This window comes from Natrix helvetica (genome assembly GCF_964273705.1).
Source record: "Natrix helvetica genome assembly, chromosome: 6".
NCBI classification, from domain to species: domain Eukaryota; kingdom Metazoa; phylum Chordata; class Lepidosauria; order Squamata; family Natricidae; genus Natrix; species Natrix helvetica.
In genome coordinates, this window is record NC_138553.1 from 2,439,901 (window position 1) to 2,459,348 (window position 19,448).

At 43.5% G+C, this 19,448-nt stretch overlaps 1 protein-coding gene across 7 annotated transcripts in view; it reads right to left on the reverse strand.

Annotated features, from left to right (window-relative positions):
• The window catches only part of UBE2H (ubiquitin conjugating enzyme E2 H), a 62,462-nt gene that overhangs the window by 5,906 nt on the left and 37,108 nt on the right, over nt 1-19,448 (reverse strand). For all 7 annotated transcript variants that reach the window (XR_014175800.1, XR_014175801.1, XR_014175802.1 and 4 more), the window contains exons 2-6: nt 13,961-14,037; nt 12,193-12,267; nt 7,218-7,257; nt 3,287-3,339; nt 460-588 (exon numbers count right to left, since the gene is read on the reverse strand). Coding sequence is in view for 1 of the 7 variants with exons in the window: in XM_081958476.1 (XP_081814602.1) it covers nt 460-588; nt 3,287-3,339; nt 7,218-7,257; nt 12,193-12,267; nt 13,961-14,037 (374 nt within the window). In the remaining 6 variants the exon portion in view is untranslated. The remainder of the gene's footprint in view (nt 1-459; nt 589-3,286; nt 3,340-7,217; nt 7,258-12,192; nt 12,268-13,960; nt 14,038-19,448) is intronic.

The following is a 19,448-nucleotide window of genomic DNA, read 5'->3' on the forward strand; positions in this document are numbered from 1 at the left end:
TGGGGGTATTTTTACAGGAATATCGTTCAAAGACTCACAGGTTTGGCCTCAACTTACAACTGTTTGTCTAGCGACTGGCCCTGGAAAAAGGTGACTTATGACATCTTTTCACACTTAATGACCGTTGCGGCATCCCTGCAATCACGTGATCAAAATTCAGACGCTTGGCAAATATGGCTCCTATTTATGATCCCCTTTTGCGACCTTCTGACCAGCAAAGTCAACGGGGGGGGGGGGATTTGGATTCACTTAACGACCCTGTGATTCACTTAACAGCTGCAGTGATTCGCTTAACAACTGTGGCAAGAACGTAAGTTGTAAAACGAGGCAGAACTCACACCGCTGCCTTGCTTTGCAACTGAAATCTGGGTCTCGACCGTGGTCGTTAAGTCGAGGACTACCTGTAGTTCAGTCATAGACTGAGGGCCACTTGTCGATGCTTCTCCTAAGCGTCCTTACCTTTAATTTTCTGCTTGTATTCTTCTGGCCGGTGAAGGTACATGGCTGCGGCGTCTCCATTAAGGGGGTCTATGGGGTTGGGATAGGCCAACAACTGGGGCAGGAACGACTCAAATATATTGGTAAGATCTGAAAAAGTGGACACAAAACGAAGCCTTAGGTTCTGACCGTTGGGAAGGCATAGAAGGCACAGAAAGGGCTTGAAACGCAAAGCAGAGGCGGCCTCACGCTTTCAAATATTTTACTGCCCTGAAAGAAGTTGGGAGTCGTTACTTTTTTTTCTTTCTTACTTTTTGAACCTCTTTTGGCATTTTTCCTTCCCTTTCTCCAACTTTCTCCCTCTTCGCTTTTGCTTGTATTTAATTCTACGATAATCTTTTTTTTTTAAAAGAGGGACCCGCACCCCCCCAAGAAAGGTTGCGGAATACGGCTTATGGTGTGTCCCTTCCCATCTTGGAATTCCCAGGACTTGAATTCCCAGGTGGGTGGGAAAACTTTCCCCTTTTTTGTTTGTATTTATATAAGAAATACAAATATATAGATATGTATGTATGTATGTATGTATGTATGTATGTATGTATGTGTATAGTGCAATAATAATGCAGTATTGGGGGTTTCAATTCAGTTGTGTGGAATGTGAGGGATGCGTGCTTGTGTTTTCTTTTTATAGTTTTCTTTAAAAACAATTTTTTTTAATTGTACATTTTCCTTTATTCTACATCACGATTTCAATTTTGCATCCCCTCATAGCCTCCAGGCACTGGGATAAGATGGTCATGGAATTGCTTAATTTACCATGGATACACAATTAAGTATCACAAGCTATACTGGTTGAATGAAATCCTTTTTAAATATACATATTACACACCCTAATCATGGCCAATATTCTCTTAAGTCATATAGTATAGTCTCTTTTTAAATACGTAATATTGTACATCATAATTGTGTCCATTGTTTCTACGGTTATAACGTAAGACACTATTTATCACTATACATTTTAATTTACAGTTGTGTACAGTCCAATAATATTACTTGCAATATATACAATACAATACAATAGTAGAGTTGGAAGGGACCTTGGAGGTCTTCTAGTCCAACCCCCTGCCTAGGCAGGAAACCCTATACCGTTTCAGACAGATGGCTATCCAACATCTTCTTAAAGACTTCCAGTGTTGGGGCATTCACAACTTCTGGAGGCAACTTCTGTTCCACTGATTAATTGTTCTGTCAGGAAATTTCTCCTCAGTTCTAAGTTGCTTCTCTCCTTGATTAGTTTCCACCCATTGCTTCTTGTTCTGCCCTCAGGTGCCTTGGAGAATAGTTTGACTCCCTCTTCTTTGTGGCAACCCCTGAGATATTGGAACACTGCTATCATGTCTCCCCTAGTCCTTCTTTCTCTCAAGCTAAACATACCCAGTTCCTGCAACTGTTCTTCATATGTTTTAGTCTCCAGTCCCCTAATCATCTTTGTTGCTCTTCTCTGCACTTTTTCTAGAGTCTCCACATCTTTTCTACATCGTGGCGACCAGAACTGAATGCCGTATTCCAAGTGTGGCCTTACCAAGGCCTTATAAAGTGACATTAACCCTTCACGTGATCTTGATTCTCTTCCTCTGTTGGTGCAGCCTAGAACTGTGTTGGCTTTTTTGGCAGCTGCTGCACACGGCTGGCTCCTATTTAAATGGTTGTCTACTAGGACTCCAAGATCCCTTTCATAGTTACTCCTATTGAGGAAGGTACCACCTATACTGTACCTGTGCATTTCTTTTTTCTTGCCTAAATGTAGAACCTTACTCTTTTCACCATTGAATTTCATTTTATTAGCTAGTGCCCAATGTTCAAATTTGTCAAGATCCTTCTGTATCTTTAGCCTATCTTCTGGAGTGTTGGCTATTCCTGCCAGCTTGGTGTCATCTGCAAATTTGATGAGTTCCCCATTTATTCCCTCATCCAAATCATTGATGAAGATGTTGAAGAGTCCTGGGCCTAAAACAGAGCCTTGGGGTACTCCACTGCATACTTCCCTCCATGTAGATGCAGTTCCATTGAGGACTACACGTTGAGTGCGGTTGGTCAGCCAGTTACGAATCCATCTGGTGGTGAGGCTATCTAACTCACATTCTTCTACTTTATCTAGTAGTAGGTTATGGTCTACCTTATCAAAAGCCTTACTGAAGTCCAAGTAAAATATATCGACGGCATTCCTCTGGTCCACTAATTTTGTCACATTATCAAAGAATATATTCTTCTATGTAGCGTTGTACCTGTATTTGGTTCTAGTTTGTTAATCTTCTTTCATTATTAACTTTCTAATCTCTGCATCTATTATCTAGCCAGTTATACCATAACTCCCTCGGTTTCTCCTTTATCTTTTCCATTTTTAACCTGTCCATTTCGGCACACTCTTAATATTTCCTTTATTACCATTTCATCCGTAGGTCTACTTCCGTTTTTCCAACTTTGTGCATATGTAATTCCAGCTGCCGTTATTACGTGCAACATTAAATATATAATTATTTTATTGTGTTTTCCCGGTTACGTGCGATGCACCCTGAAGAGGGCACATTTAACTTCGTTGTACGCGGTGCAACGACAATAAAGTAAATGAAACTTTAGTGTGAAGATGGTAGGCACAACGATGCACACCAAGCCCTTTTCGGCGCCGTGTGTGTGTGTGTGTGAATGTGTGTTTGATCCCATCCTTGTGGCTGCCATCTTGACTTTTTCAGACTTCCCTCACGGTGGACAAGTCTAAAGGCAAGGGAGGGATACGCTTTACTGCTACATTTTACAAACCAGCCACAATTTCTCGTTTTAAAAAACTCACCGTAGAGAGCTGTCCAAGTCTGATTAATTACATCTAGACATACGGTTCCTGACCTGGAAAAAAAAATCAAACAAGGATAGTTGAATGGCAGCTGAACGACAGCTGAACGACAGCTCAACCCTGCCCTTAAGAGCAGCAGCTGGCCTGATCATGCAGTTGGAAGGGACCTTGGAGGTCTTCTAGTCCACCCCCCTTACAGAATTAGAGAATCACACAGTTGGAAGGGACCTTGGAGGTCGTCTAGTCCACCCCCCTTACAGAATTAGAGAATCACATAGTTGGAAGGGACCTTGGAGGTCTTCTAGTCCACCCCCCTTACAGAATTAGAGAATCACACAGTTGGAAGGGACCTTGGAGGTCGTCTAGTCCAAACCCCTGCTCAGACAGGAGACCCTACACCATTGTGGACAAATGGTTGTCCAATCTCTCCTGAAAAACTTAGTGTTGGAGCATTCACAACTTCTGGAGAAAAGTCGTTCTACTGGTTAATTGTTCTGCTGATTAATTAATGGTTAATTGTTTTCCTAGTTTACATTCTGCCTCACTAACGGAGTAGACCAGGGGATGAATGTGGACTGCAACACCCGGCTGTGCAAAATATTCCTTCTATTTGGAAGCTGAAAGACCCTCTTCGGTGGGACTGTTGCAAGACTCCTTCAAGAGGCTCAGTCAATAATCTCTCAAGCTCTACGAGGTGAAGATGTACGGACTTCAACTCCCAGAATTCCCCAGCCAGATAAGCTAGGATGAGCAATGCCTGACCCCATATTTCAAGAGACTGGAAGTTGGAAAACTAGCTTAGCTCCTGTTCTGACCGAGGCTTCCCAAGAGCATGACGCAAACTCCTTGTCTTGACAAAAACCTCTTATTAATTGACTGTGAATTCTGCTCCTTCACCTCCAGCAAAGTCTTTCAATGGAGGATTTACGGTCACAGACCTTCTCTGGCTTGGAGAACTGCCAGGCCGATCTCTGCAGAACTTGCCCAGGAGCCTCGGAGAGTCCCGAACCAATTAAGCGAACTGATTGTCTCCTGCAAACTCCACTCCCCTGTCGCTCCTCTTTTATTTTTTCTGGGAGGGGCCATTCACCGTCCACCTCTGGCCTTTCTCTCAAGTCGCCCCCTGTTCTTTAGCAGTTTCCTTCGTCTGGCAGCTCTGCGCATGCACACACTGGGAAAAGGCTCCACCTGTACTTCTGCCCCACTGATGTCTGAAGGCAGCTGATAACTGGCATACAGCTCTTTGCCCCCTCTCTCCCTCCGACACAGAGTCCTCATCCGAGCCTTCCCCAGACTCCAGGACTGGCCCAGGTTCCTCCCCAACCTCCTCACTGTCCAACTCTGCTGGCTGGCCACAACAGCTCCTTAAAGAAATCAAGGGGGGCAAAATTTTGCACAACACACTCCGAGTTTGTGAATACAAACATTTGGGGACCATTTATGTGCCCCAGTGGGCATCTTGGCATAAATAACTTCAGCCCTGTTAGGTTTTAAGGCCTTCCTCTGTTGCCCTCAACCACTCTTCCCAAAGGGGTCCCAGCCTCGCTCAACTTTGCAAGGTGATTCTTGCCACGCAGGAAAACCTCGTGGTTTTCACGCCCGCCCACACCAGAGAACGAGAAACCTCGAACAGCGTTCTTCCAAATGAAAAGAGGCCTTTTGCAATCACAACATTAAGCCTAAGATTGAAAAATCAGGCTTGTCAGATGCTACGTCTTTTCTTTTCCTTGCTCTGCGGAGTGGAGAGTTAGAAAGCCACTAGAAGCCTTTGAAATGTGGATTTACAGGGCGGCCGTTACGTATAAGCTGGGCTGACAAAATCAGAAAAGAGGAGGGGGGGAAAGCCAAAGGAAATAATCAGAACGGTATTTAAAAAAAAACAAAAGTTGGAATATTTGGACATGCGATGCAACACCGGGAAAATATGGCATCCTTCACTTAATCCTCCAAGGAAAAATGGAAGGCAAACGAGGTCCAGGAAGAAGAAGAATCTCATGGCTTCAAGATCTAAGGGACCGATTTGGGCAAAACTCAGCAGCAGTTTTTTGTATGGCTGTGGATAAAAATAGGATCGCCAACGTCCGATGACGGATGTGGCACGAGAAGACAACGACTGGACACATTCACAGCCTATGGGACCAACCTTGGGGTTCTTTTATAAAAGCAGATTTTGAAGCAGAAACAACTAGCAAAATAGAAAATCAATCAATCAACCTACCTACCTACCTACCTACCTACCTCTCTCTCTACCTCTCTCTCTCTACCTCTGTCTGTCTGTCTGTCTGTCTGTCTGTCTGTCTGTCTGTCTATCTATCTATCATCTATCTATCTATCTATCATCTATCTATCTATCATCTATCTATCTACCTACCTCTCTCTCTCTACCTCTGTCTATCCTTTCTATCTGTATCTATCTATCTATCTATCTATCTATCTATCTATCTATCTATCTATCTATCATCTATCTATCTATCTATCTATCTATCTATCTTTCTATCCTATCATCTATCTATCTATCATCTATCTATCATCTATCTATCATCTATCTATCTATCTATCTATCTATCTATCTATCTATCTATCTATCTATCTATCTACCTACCTACCTACCTACCTACCTACCTACCTACCTACCTACCTACCTATCGTCTATATTTCTATGTCTATCTTTCTGCCTACCTACCTATTTAAATGGCGCTCTGTGTGTGTTCCAGCATAACTCTGAAATGCCTCAAGCAATTTCAACCAAACTTGATATACAGATGACTTACCTTCTGGAGACAAATATCGGGGAGGTAAGACACCCTTAACATCCCTCGGGGTGTATGTTCTGTTAAGATACAGCCTGTTGTGCCTTAAAATGACTTCTACTGTACTGCCGTAAAATGGCTTCTACTGTACATCGCAGTGGAGTTGCCATGGTAACGGCTTCACAGTACTCCATGGGGGGTGGGCTCCCTCTAGTAAGGGGGAAAATCCAGAAACTAGAAATTGCCTTTGGTCCGGACATTTCCCCCCTATAAATAAATATACCCAGGCGATGCTGAGCTATTGGCTCGTTTAAAACAAAGCAGGGCGCAGATCAAGAGAGGTTTCTATCCTAAATACCACCAAACACAGTGGATTTGGGAGAAAAAAAATTGCACAGCTGTTCCTGAATTCCAGATGCGGGCTATGTTGAAATTTGGGAGGGTTCCCCCCCCCCCCTAAATAGGCACTGTATCAAAATGGCTAGTTGCAGGCCCAGATTTTCAGAAAGGAAACTTGTTCCTTTCCTCCGGAAAACTATCTCCCACCATCATGGCTAAGCTGTGATTTTTAAAATTTTAAAACATTTGCAATAAGGCGTCTGGGCGTAAAGAGGATGCCAGAGGAAAGGGAAGCTGGTACGGCTCTCCTCGATGCCAAATTCCCCCTTCGTATCCGAGAAAGCAAAGGGGAAGCTGCAGGCCGCTGGAGACTGCCTTTAAAATCAACTCAAGGTGAATTAATATGTAGTGACAGCTGCGCTCCGAGTTGGCATTTTAAAAATAACTCCTAAGCCAAGTCACTTCCGGTATCTGCCTAAGACTAGCAAGGTTTATCCGAAGCCAAGATCCCGTATTTGACAAAGTTGGGAGATAAGCTTAGCTCCTTGGCTTTTCCTTAAAAGAAAAAAGCTGAGAATTCTGGTGCTTAAAATCTCTTTTAAGTCAGTGTTTCTCAACTTTGGGGACGTTAAGATGGGGGGGCTTCAGCTCCCAGAATTCCCCAGCCAGCTGGCTGGGGAATTCTGGGAGCTGAAGTCCCCCCATCTTAACGTCCCCAAGGTTGAAAACTACAGCTTTACATATTTTTACCCCTCCTGTTGTAGGCCTGGAGAAATTTAGGGACCAAACTTTATTCCCACCTCCAACAAAATACCATTTCAACGCAAACGAAAGTCACTTACGCTTCGTCGATGTTGGGATGAAAAATTTTATTCATGAATCCTAAAGAGGAGAGAAACACAAGGGGTGTTAGGACGGCTTCACATCAAACAAAAATTTCAGCATTTGCCAAAAGGAGATAGAAGAGCTAAATGGTGGGGGGAAATATCATCTTGAATCCTGTTCTCTAAATTAAGGGTCTCCCAGCTTGATAACTTTAAGATTTGTGAACTTTAACTCCCAGAATTCCTCAAAATAAGAGAGTGGGAAGGGACCTTGGAGGTCTTCTAGTCCACCCCCCTTACAGAATTAGAGAATCACACAGTTGGAAGGGACCTTGGAGGTCGTCTAGTCCAAACCCCTGCTCAGACAAGAGACCCTACACCATTGTAGACAAATGGTTGTCCGATGTCTCCTGAAAAACCTACAGTGTTGGAGCATTCACAACTTCTGGAGACAAGTTGTTCTACTGGTTACGGTAATTGTTCTAATTAATTAATTGTTAATTGCTCTAACTCATGCCAGCTGAGGGATTCTGGGAGTTGAAGTCCACAAGTCTTAAAAGTTGCCATGTTTGGAGACCCCTGCTAAGTGACTCATCATTCTTATTTCTGGAGTCAACCCATTCCTCTATTTCTCCAGTTCTTGAAACCACGAGATTGCAGGAAGTCCTTGACTTACAACCATTTGTTTAGCGACGGTCTGGAGTTACGACAGACGGCTAAAAAAGGCGACTTACCACCAGTCCTTGCACTTACAACCCCTGCAGCATCCCCATGGCCACCTGGTTAAAATTCAGGCCACTTTTTGGCCACTGGCATTTACTTATGACGGGTTGCAGAATCCTGGGGTCAGGTGGATCCCCTTCTGAAACCCATCAGCTTCGGGCCAGCAAAGTCAACAGGGAAAAGCCAGATTCGCTTAAGTACGGTGTGCAAGAAAGGTCGTAACATGGGGCAAAACTCGCTTAACAACGGCTTTCCTCAGCGATGGAAATCTAGGGCTCAATTTATGGTTGTAAGTTGAGGACTCCCACCAAAAGAACTGGCAATAGATTCCAGAGGTGAATTGTGGGTTAAGGAGAAGCTGCTCAGAAAACAGACTCCAGCATTAATGACTGAATATATCTAAATAAGCTTTTTTTTTTTTAAAAAAAAAGCAAATTATCTGAGATTTCCAACAGCGAAGGAAGTAACGCTCCAGTTGGTTGAACGATGCACTCCTGAGGACGAGGCCGGGCCCTGGAGCTCAGCAGATGGTGAAGTATCTTGAAATTAAAACACGGGGCGGAAGAGCGGAATCAAAAGACTCGGTATATAACGGTAAGGTACCCGGATCGAATCTCTTATACCTGAATAATATTTTTTTTAAAAAATTCTGAAATGGTTAAAGCCGGTTTGGTATAATGGTAAAAAGGGGATTGCCGAGAAAGCAGGCGATTGTGAGTTCTAGTCCCGCCTTAGGCACCAAAGCTGAATGGGTGACTTTGGGTTGATCGCCAGGAGATGGCGAGTTCTAGTCCTGCCTTAGAGATGAAAGTCAACTGGGTAAGTAAGTATAATCTTTATTGTCATTGTACTTAAATACGAAATTGGTTTATACAACGAATACAACGAAACTAGGTAACTTTAGGTCAATCATGAGGAGATTGTGAGTTCTAGCACCGCCTTAGCCTAGAAATCTGGCTAGGTAACTTCAGGCCAATCACCAGGAGACGGTGAGTTCCAGTCCCAATTTAGGCACAAAAGCTGGCTAGTGTCTTCGGGCCAATCACCAGGAGATGGCGAGTTCTAGTTCCACCTTAGCCATGAAAGCCAGCTGGCTGACTTTGGCCCAATCAATGGGAGATGAATTCTAGTCCTGCCTTAGCCCAGAAATCTGGCTAGGTGATTTTGGGCCAATTGCCAGGAGACGGTGAGTTCCAGTCCCAATTTAGGCACAAAAGCTGTCTAGTGTCTTTGGGCCAATCACCAGGAGATGGCGAGTTCTAGTCCTGCCTTAGCCATGAAAGCCAGCTGGCTGACTTTGGGCCCAACACCAGGAGACGGTGAGTTCTAGTCCTGCCTAAGCCTAGAAATCTGGCTAGGTGGGCCAACCACCAGGAGACGGTGAATTCTAGTCCCAACTTAGGCCTGAAAGCTGGCTGGGAGACTTTAGGCCAGTCCCTTTTTCACAGCCCAATCCACTTCACAGGACGGCTGTTGTGGGAAAAGGAGGAGGAGGAAGGAGTATTAAGTACTGTTGCCATCTAAAGTAAAAAGGCAAGATTTTTTTAAAAAGCATATAATAAATAAAGGACCTCCAGCCTTTTAAATCGCTGCTCCCCAAAGCTTGCAAAGAGCAGCAGAATCAACATTCAGATGGAGGCCATGCTAAATGCCTCCTTTGTGACGCCGGGGACACACCTAGCAAAGCAATATAGATCAAAATAAGGGTGAACAAAAGACGCAACGAAAGCAGTTCTCGTGGCCCCTTCCCGAGCTCCGGGGGCCAGATCTAAGCACCCTGCAAGCCGGATGCAGCCTGTGGGCCTTGTTTTGACCGAGGCTTCCCATGAAGCAAACTCCTGGTCCCGACAAAAAAAAAACCTTTTATTAGTTAGCTGTAAATTCTGCTCCTTCACCTCCAGCAAAGTCTTTCAAGGGAGGATTTATAGTCACAGACCTTATCTGGCTTGGAGAGCTGCCAGGCCGATCTCTGCAGAACTTGGCCAGGAGCCTCGGAGAGTCACAAACCAATTAAGAGAACTGATTGTCTCCTGCAAACTCCACTCCCCCTTAGCTCCTCTTTTATTTCCTCTTGGAGGGGCCATTCATCGTCCCCCTGTGGCCTTACACCCAAGTCGACCCCTGTTCTTTAGCCGTTCCCTTCGTCTGCACATACGCACACTGGGAACAGGCTCCAGCTGTTCTTCTGCCTCACTGATGTCCGACTCTGAAGGCAGTTGGTAACTGGCATATGGCCCTGGTCCCCTCTCTGCCTCCGACACAGAGCCCTCCTCAGAGCCTTCCCCAGACTCCAGGACTGGCCCAGCTTCCTCTCCAACCTCCTCGCTGTCCCAATCTGCTGCCGACACCCCTGAGCCTGCCTGGAAACGCAACCCCAGCTGTCCTGATTCCAGTTCAAATGTTTTAAGGGTGTGATGTGCAGGTCATATATATCTAAGCCGCTTCCTAAGCAAAGAAAGAGAACCTTCTTCACGTCTCTGCAGATTAGGGTTCGATTTGGATGATTTAACAGGAAGGCGTCTTTATAAGCCTCTCAAACCATTTGTCAGGATTTGAATAGGCTGAACTCAAAACTCAGCAGGAGCTGTGTTGGGTCAAGAGGGGAGATTTGGGTAAATTTTGGAAGTTTGCATCCTTGCAAGATTAAAAGGTTATTTTTTTATTAAAAAAAGCAATCCAATACAGCTAGTCCTTGACTTACGACCTATTTGGGCAATAGGGCCCAAATGTTCTTAATTTTTTGGGCCACGGTTCTCGAGCGAATCGCTACGGTCGTTAAGGGGATCCCATGGTTGTTAAGCAAATCCTGCTGAACTTGGCTTGTCGGGAGACGGCTGGGAAGTCCGCAATGGGCAATTATTCGGATCCAGGACTCTGCAACCATCGTAAATACAGGTCCTCCTCGGCTTAAACTGCAACTGAGTCCACAATTTCCGTTGCTAAGCGAGGCAGTAGTTCTCAACTCCATGTTGCCCCATTTTTACAACCTTTCTTGCCACAGTTGTGAAGGGATATCGGTGTAGTTGTTAAGTGAGGAACATGGTTGTTAAGTGAATCTGGCTTCCCCATGGACAAAAGGGGATGATGTGAAACACCCCCGGGGGCTCTGCGACCGTCATAAATATGAGCCAGTTGCCAAGCGGGCGAATTTTGATCACATGACCTGGGGATGCTGCAATGGTTATAAAAGGGTCACAAGTCACCTTTTTTTCAGGGTCGTAACGTCGGACGGTCATTAAACGAACTGTTGTAAGTCGAGGACTACCTGTAGGCTGGAGACAGAAGCTACCCAAAGATTTATATCGAGCCATCTAACATGGTCAACATTCTCCAGACAGGATTAGTTTGCTGGGGACAGAAAAGCTTCTCCTTGCTCAGGTTTAACTCTGATGTTCCCAAGCCAAAAAATATTCCATTAAATCATTGGGGTTTTTCCGCCCCCAAACTCGGCAAGGTTAAGATGGGTGGACTTCAACTCCTAGAATTCCTCAACCAACATGAAAAACACTGCTTCACATTTTAACAGAGCTGGAAGGGACCTTGGAGGTCTTCTAGTCCAACCCCCTGCTCAGGCAGGAGAACTTACACCATTTCAAATGGCTATCCAACATCTTCTTAAAGACTTCCAGTGTTGGAGGATTCACAACTTCTGGAGGCAACTTCTGTTCCACTGATTAATTGTTCTAACTGTCAGGAAATTTCTCCTCAGTTCTATGTTGCTTCTCTCCTTGATTAGTTTCCACCCATTGCTTCTTGTCCTGCCTTCGGGTGATTTGGAGAATAGTTTGACTCCCTCTTCTTTGGGGCAACCCCTGAGATATTGGAACAATGCTATCAAGTCTCCCCTCGTCCTTCTTTTCATTAAACTGGACATACCCAGTTCCTGCAACCGTTCTTCATATGTTTTAGCCTCCAGTACCCTAATCCTCTTTGTTGCTCTTCTCTGCACTCTTTCCAGAGTCTCCACATCTTTTCTACATCGTGGTGACCAAAACTGGATGCAGATATTCCAAGTGTGGCCTTACCAAGGCCTTATAAAGTGGTATTAACCCTTCACGTGATCTTGATTCTCTCCCTCTGTTGATGCAGCCTAGGACTGTGTTGGCATTTTTGGCAGCTGCTGCACATGGCTGGCTCATATTTAAGTCATAAGCATTTTTAAAAAGTTCCTCATAAACTGAACTATAAACTTGCTCTTGTTGGCCATTCAAATTTGTCTTAGATGGATTTTCTTTTCTTTTTAAAAAAATGACAGTTTTTCATCGCTTACCTATAGATGGGGATTTGAAAGGGTATTTGTCAGGAAGGTCCACGCGAACTTTCCACACACCACCTTCGTATGGTGCTGCAATTGAAAGATTTTTTAAAAGAAAGGTTAGGTATATTTCCTTGATGCTTTCCAATATAAGATTATTTAATTAGACATACAAGACAGACACCCAATTCTCACAAAGAGGGTGGAAAGAAAGAGCTTCCATTACTAGTTTAGCATTTTTCTTTTTATGTAGAGACTTTAGCTGCCTGCTTCTAAATACATTCATGTAGTGCAGGGGTGTCCAAACTTGGCAACTTTTAAGACTTGTGGACTTCAACTCCCAGAATTCCCGCCAGCAGAGCTGGCTGGGGAATTCTGGGAGTTGAAGTCCACAAGTCTTAAAGTTGCCAAGTTTGGACACCCCTGATGTAGTGTTTCTCAACCTTGGCAACTTTAAGATGGAGGGACATCAACTCCCAGAATTCCCCAGCCAGCCAGCCATGCTGGCTTGGGAATTCTGGGAGTTGAAATCCATCCATCTTAAATTCGCCAAAGATTGAGAAAAATTGCACTAACTGCATATAAATTGCAAATCTCAGGATTAAGAATTACTGTAAATAAATGTAAAGCATCAAAATAGTAACCCTGCATGGGAATACTAAGACAGTAAAACCTTATCAAACCTAAACACCTTATCAACAAAGATGGTTATAGATTATCAATTTTGGAAGCCCTAAATCTAGTTTAAATTAAAAACAAAAACCACCTAGTATTCTCAATTTTCTATAATTGCATTTGAGCAGGGGGTTGGACTAGAAGACCTTTAAGGTTCTTCCTTCCAACTCTGGTATTCCGTGAATCTATCTCCATTTAATATTTTTCCCTCCTTCTTAAATTTTGCTGTTTTGAAACCTGCTGTGAAAGAATCAAACAAGCCACTAGTATTTTTGGTGTGTGTGTAGATAGATAGATTTGATTATTGTTCCTAATGAATGGATTTGAAAAGGAAAATGGATGCCTTGGACCTATTTTTTGGGACATGTTACTTGGAGGCTTGACGATAGACAGACAGACAGACAGACAGACAGACAGACAGACAGAAAAGCTATACTGTCTTTCCACTTGCATTTCAAGAAACTTTTGCAGAAACATAAACATATATCTTAAAAAAACTTTTTTATAATAATAACAACAGATTAACAGAGTTGGAAGGGACCTTGTAGGTCATCTAGTCCACCCCCCTGCCCAAGCAGGAGATCCTACAGCATTTCTGACAGATGGCAGTCCAGTCTTTTCTTGGCAGCCTCCAGGGATGAAGCTCCCACAACCTCTGAAGGCAACTTCTGTTCCACCGGTCGATTGTTCTCCCTGTCAGAAAATTTCTCCTTATTTCCAGGTTGAATCTCTTTGCAAAAGCTTCTTCAAATGCAAATGGAAAGAGGGCATAGCTTAATGAGAAAACAAGGGTTTTCTATGGAGAAGGTCACAGGAGCTTTTCCAGTAAAACTAGATTTCCAAGGTTGCAGAATACTTAGGTTCAAGAATTTTGACAGCTACTGGCAGCCAGAGAAGGCAATGGCCACTTCAAGGGATTTGAGGCTTAGCCCAGCATAAAATACATAAAATATCTCCTGTGTCTTAAAAGGCACAGGGATAATCTTTTCCCCAAATTATCATTCATTTTCCCCAGTTCTTCCCTCTACCCCCCCCCAATCCCCCAAATCAATCAGCAAGGAAAAGGGCTTCCTTCCAACACCTTTACGCGATTCAGGAGTATACCTACTTCCTTGTGGTCCATAAAACTTCACTACAAATTCGTTGAGTCCTCCTAGGATTGTGACTTCGTGTTTGCTCTCAATACTGGAGGCGTCGAGTCAAGGAAAATGTTGGAAGCACAGAAGGATTAAGAAACCTGCTCACTTAAGATAAGCCAGCAGTCCAGGAACGGAATTCGTTCAGATACTTCTGAGTCAGCCTGAAATAATGACTGAAAACCAATAATATTTTAAAACATCTGCCTGCCTGTCTGTCTAGAATATTTGTAGTTCAGGATTGAACTATGGCATCCTTGGTGCTCTTTGAGCTTGGCTGTTTTCGTGCAGACAATACCAAACTAGGCAACGTCATCAGTGCTAGAAAGGAGTAGGGTTTGCTCTCTGTTTACCATATTATCTATCTAATCATGTTACCTCTCTCTCTCTCTCTTTATTTGTCTATCTGTGTCTATCTGTATCATATTATCTATCTAATCATATTCTCTCTCTCTCTAACATACTATGTCTGTGTCTATCTATCTAATCATATTAGCTATTTATCTATCTATCTCTCTGTATCATACTATCTGTCTGTGTCTATCTCATATTATCTATCATATTATCTATTTATCTAGCTCTATCTATCTATCATCTATCTATCTATCTATCTATCTAATCATACTATCTATCTGTCTATTTATCTATCTGCATCATACTATCTGTCTTTCTATCTATATCATATTATCTATCTGTATCATACTATCTATCTGTTTGTCTTTCTATCTATATCATACTATCTATCTGTTTGTCTTTCTATCTATATCACATTATCTATGTATCTATGTATCTATCATCTATCAATCAATCAATCAATCAATCAATCTATCTATCATCTATCTATCATCTATCATCTACCTATATACCTATCATCTATCTATCTATCATCTATCTATCTATCTATCATCTATCTATCTATCATCTATCTATCATCTCTCTCTCTCTCTCTCCATCCATCCATCCATCCATCCATCCATCCATCCATCCATCTTGTCTACATCTACATTGTATTTTCTATCTATCTGTCTGTCCATCATTTATCATGTCTGGGCCCAGAGTCACACCCTACTTAGTGACTGAAAAACAACCACAGGAAATGTTGAGAATTCCACCCAGACAACACCACATCTATAAACTTTTTTTTCTAAGATGGAGTTCTCGTGTCTCTTCAATTACAGCATCTCATCCTAGAACCGATGCCAAGGGAGGAAACTGCTGCTTTAATTTCTCCAAGACTTGGTGGGGCAAATTATAAGCTTGAGTCACAGGAGAAGACAAGAGTTGGAGGGTTGGTAGAACTTGGCAAAGATCTCCAGATATGATGCCTCACTGCTCAGGGGTTGAAGTGTTTATCTGATGAATCCTACTCCTTCATCAAAAGGAGGGAGGGCCATCTCAACGAGAGCTGGGAGACCCGGAAAAATTCTATGTTGCCACGAAACATCCATTTGTAGAAGAAATGCTCAGAAGAAGCCAACCAGGGTAGATTTTACCAAGGCAAAATGAAGTGGGAAAGGCACATGGAGGAGAAGAGACAGAGAAGAATGAAGAAGGCAGAGTTGTCCAACTGCAGAAGACTCAACCAGGGTCCAGAAACCACTGAGCAAAATGGCCAAAACCCAGAGTCATTGGAAAAGGGTTATCAGGACAGGACATCTGTTTCCCATCAAACTCACAATCCTGGCTTGGAAACTACCAAGCAAAAATAAAGAGACAATTTGACCTTGTTCACACAGTCAAGAGATCCATGTTTCTCAAACTTGGCAACTTCCAAGGGGGATAAGCTTCGACTCCCAGAATTCCCCCAGCCAGCGTGCCCATTGGGAAATTCTTGGGATGGAAGGCCACACATCAGCATTCTGGGAATTGAAGGCCATACATCGTAAAGCATGCTGGCTGGAGAAATCTGGGAGTTGAAATCCATAAATTGTTAATTTATGGCTAAGGAATTCTGGGAGTCAAAGGCCATATATCTTAAAACATTCTAGCTGAAGAATTCTGGGAGCTAAAGGCCATATATCTTAAAGCAGGGGTGTCCAAACTTGGCAACTTTAAGACTTGTGGACTTCAACTCCCAGAATTCACCCAGCCAGCTCTGCTGGCTGGGGAATTCTGGGAGTTGAAGTCCACAAGTCTTAAAGTTGCCATGTTTGGACACCCCTGTCTTAAAGCATGTTGGCTGAGGAATTCTAGGAATTGAAGTCCACCCATTGTTAAGCATGCTGGCTGAGGAATTTTGGGAATTGAAGTCCACCTCTCTTAAAGCTTGTTGCCTGGGGAATTCTGGGAGTCAAAGTCCAGCCATTTTAAAGCCCGCTGGCTGTGGAATTGTGGGAGTTGATGCCCACAGATCTCAAAGTTACCAAGGTTGAAAAATGCTGCTCTATACAGTATGTAAGTCGGGTAAATTGAATTTGGCATTCTACCCTGGATTGTGTGTGTGTGTGTGTGTGTGTGTGTGTGATATATTGGACAACTGCAGAAAAGCTAAGATGACATGCAGTGCTGCTCTCTGAAGGGTGCAGATTTCAGCATTTCGGAGGGTCTTGGCTTACTTCCATCTTACTCCAAGCAATTCCAAATATTTAAAGAATCTCCACCTGCTGATACTGGTATTCCCTACCTGATATTCATTTTCCTAGGGCCTCCCTATTCATTTCCCCAATTGATTCCTCTTCTATTTCAGAAAACAACTCACTGCCCCATAAATGAGTTTTCTTCTGCAAGAGCTATCAAGACTTCATTGCGGAAAAAATGAACTGGAAAATACAAAAGCACTTGCAAATCTCTCCCTCCCCCCTCCCCATTACCCACAGGAAAAAGTGATGCAAAAGCCCAGTTACAAAAAAAAGAAGAAGGAAGAAAGAAAGAAAGAAAGAAAGAAAGAAAGAAAGAAAGAAAGAAAGAAAGAAAGAAAGAAAAGGAAAGAAAGAAAATAAGCTTGCTTGTGAGTCTAAAATATTCCTTTGGCCTCAAATAACCTGCTGAAAGAAACATCTCCCGAAGCTCGGATTGTGCCAAATCTGAAACCGGGCCCTAGACAATAGACGTGTTATTTTCAAGAGGGCAGCTGCTGATTTCAGTTTTCTTGAGACAATTTGGGAGGGGGGGGGGAAGAGGAGGAGAATGCAGAAGGGCTCTTTTTTTAAAAAAAAAAAAGTGCTGTAAAAAGGCTGGTTCAAACTGGCTTTCAGGGACAGGGTTGAAAACAACAAAGGCAAAAAAGCAATTTAACCTGGAAACAGAGAATTTAATCTGGATCGGAATGAGCAAGCTCCTTTGAGCACTGATGATATTACCAAGCTGGGTCTTGAAATGTCTGCAAGAAAACTATCATACTCAGAAAGCACCAAGGACTTCACAGTCTTCCTCCTCCTCCTCCTCTCCTCCTTCTTTTCCAATTCCCAAATCCCCTCCCTTCTAGCACTGATGATGTTCCCTAGTTGGGTCATGAAACGTCTGTAAGAAAACAACCAAGCTCAGAGAGAATCAAGGACCCCACAGTCCTCTTCCTTTCTTCCTCTCCTTCATTCCATGTTCCTTTTCCTCTTTTCCTCCCCCCCTCCCACAAATCCCCCTCCCTTCCAGCACGGATAATGTTATCTAGTTGGGTCATGAAACGTCTGCAAGAAAACTACCAAGCTCAGGGAGGTTCACGAAATCTCAGTTCCTGCAAGAAAACAAGCTCAGGGACCACCGAGAACCCCACAGTCCTCCTCCAATACCACCACTCCGCAAACCTCCACACCCTTCTAATACTGATGATGTTCCCTAGCTGGGTTATGAAACGTCTGCAAGAAAACAACCAAGCTCAAACAGAGCAACAAAAGCCCTACAATTTCCCCCTCCTCCAAATAGAAGCACCACAGCTCTTTTGGGGTTCCTCCCCAACTATCAGTCAGAAATGGGCAAATTGCTAACCCCCCCCCCCCCAAAAAAAATACCAATGGACACCACATTGCCATTCCAATCTCTTTCCGTTCAAACAAAAATGTCAGGCTTTACTTTTAGTTTAATCCAGGGGTGTCCAAACTTGGGAACTTTAAGACTTGTGGACTTCAACTCCCAGAATTCCCCAGCCAGTCTTAAAGTTCCCAAGTTTGGACACCCCTGGATTAATCAAACTCTGATGCATTGATTTATTCGGCGTTTATCCTGCAGCCATGATTTGAGAACCAACATCCAGCTGGCAAAGTGCCGAAGCTTGGAAGTGGCATCTCCCATTAAAACGTTCACAGAGAAAAGATCAGTCGGAATAGAGCTGGAAGAGACCTTGGAGGTCTTCTAGTCCAACCCTCTGCTCAAGCAGGAGACCTGATGACATTTCAGGCAAGTGACCATCCAGTCTTTTCTTGAAAACCTCAGAATAACTTCAGAGTTGGAAGGGACCTTGGGGGTCTTCTAGCAGGTATAATTCTCAAGCAGGAGACGTTATACTATTCTGGAGAAATTCTGGTGCCAAGCTGTTCCATTGATTAATTGTTCTCACTGTCAAGAAATTTCTCCTCAGTTCTAAGTTGCTTCTCTCCTTGATTGGTTTCCATCCACTGCTTCTTGTTCTACCCTCAGGTGCTTTGGAAAATAAGTTGAACCCCCCCTTCTTTGGGGCAGCCCCTCAAACACTGGAAGACTGCTGTCATGTCCCCCCTAGTCCTTCTTTTCTCTACATTAGCCAAACCCAAATCCTGCAACCGTTCTTCGTACGTTTTACTCTCCAGGCCTTTAATCATCCGTCTCTCTTCTCTGAGCTTTTTCCAAAGTCTCTACATCTTTTTTACAATGTGGTGAGATCTTACAGACCTACCAAAAGTCTAACACGGGGTGTCTAAACTTGGGGATAATTAATCAGTGGAACAACTTGCCTCCAGGAGTTGTAAATGCTCCAACACTGGAAGTTTTTTAAAAGAGGATGCCTGGAATGGGAGACGATCTGCTCGAGCAGGGGGGGGGTTAGACTAGAAGACCTCCAAGGTCCCTTCCAACTCTGTTACTCTATTCTATTTCCAGGACCAGAACAAGCCAACTTGTCAAATAACTCAGGAGATCTTCTGACTTCCCGCAGGCTTCCCCAGTGACAATTCGATTTACGACCACAATTGAGGCCAAAATTAATCTTGCTAACTGAGACGTTGGCTAAGTGAGTTTCCCCCCCATGTTATGACTTTCCCCGTTGTGTGTGTTAACCGAGTACACTGTCAAAACCATATAGAAAGCGAAAGTTAGAATATTTCGGACATCGATGCGACACACGGAACAATACGCCACCTTTCACTTAATCCTCCAAGGAAAAACTGAAGGCAAACAAGATTCTAGGCAGAAGTCCACAAGTCTTAAAAGTTCCTAAGTTTGGACACCCCTGGTCTAACAGAAACACAGAAACGTGACGGCCCAAAAATGCCTACTACGGAGATATCTCGGTGCTCGACGGCTTTAAAACTTGTCAAATTTGCTTCTCCACGC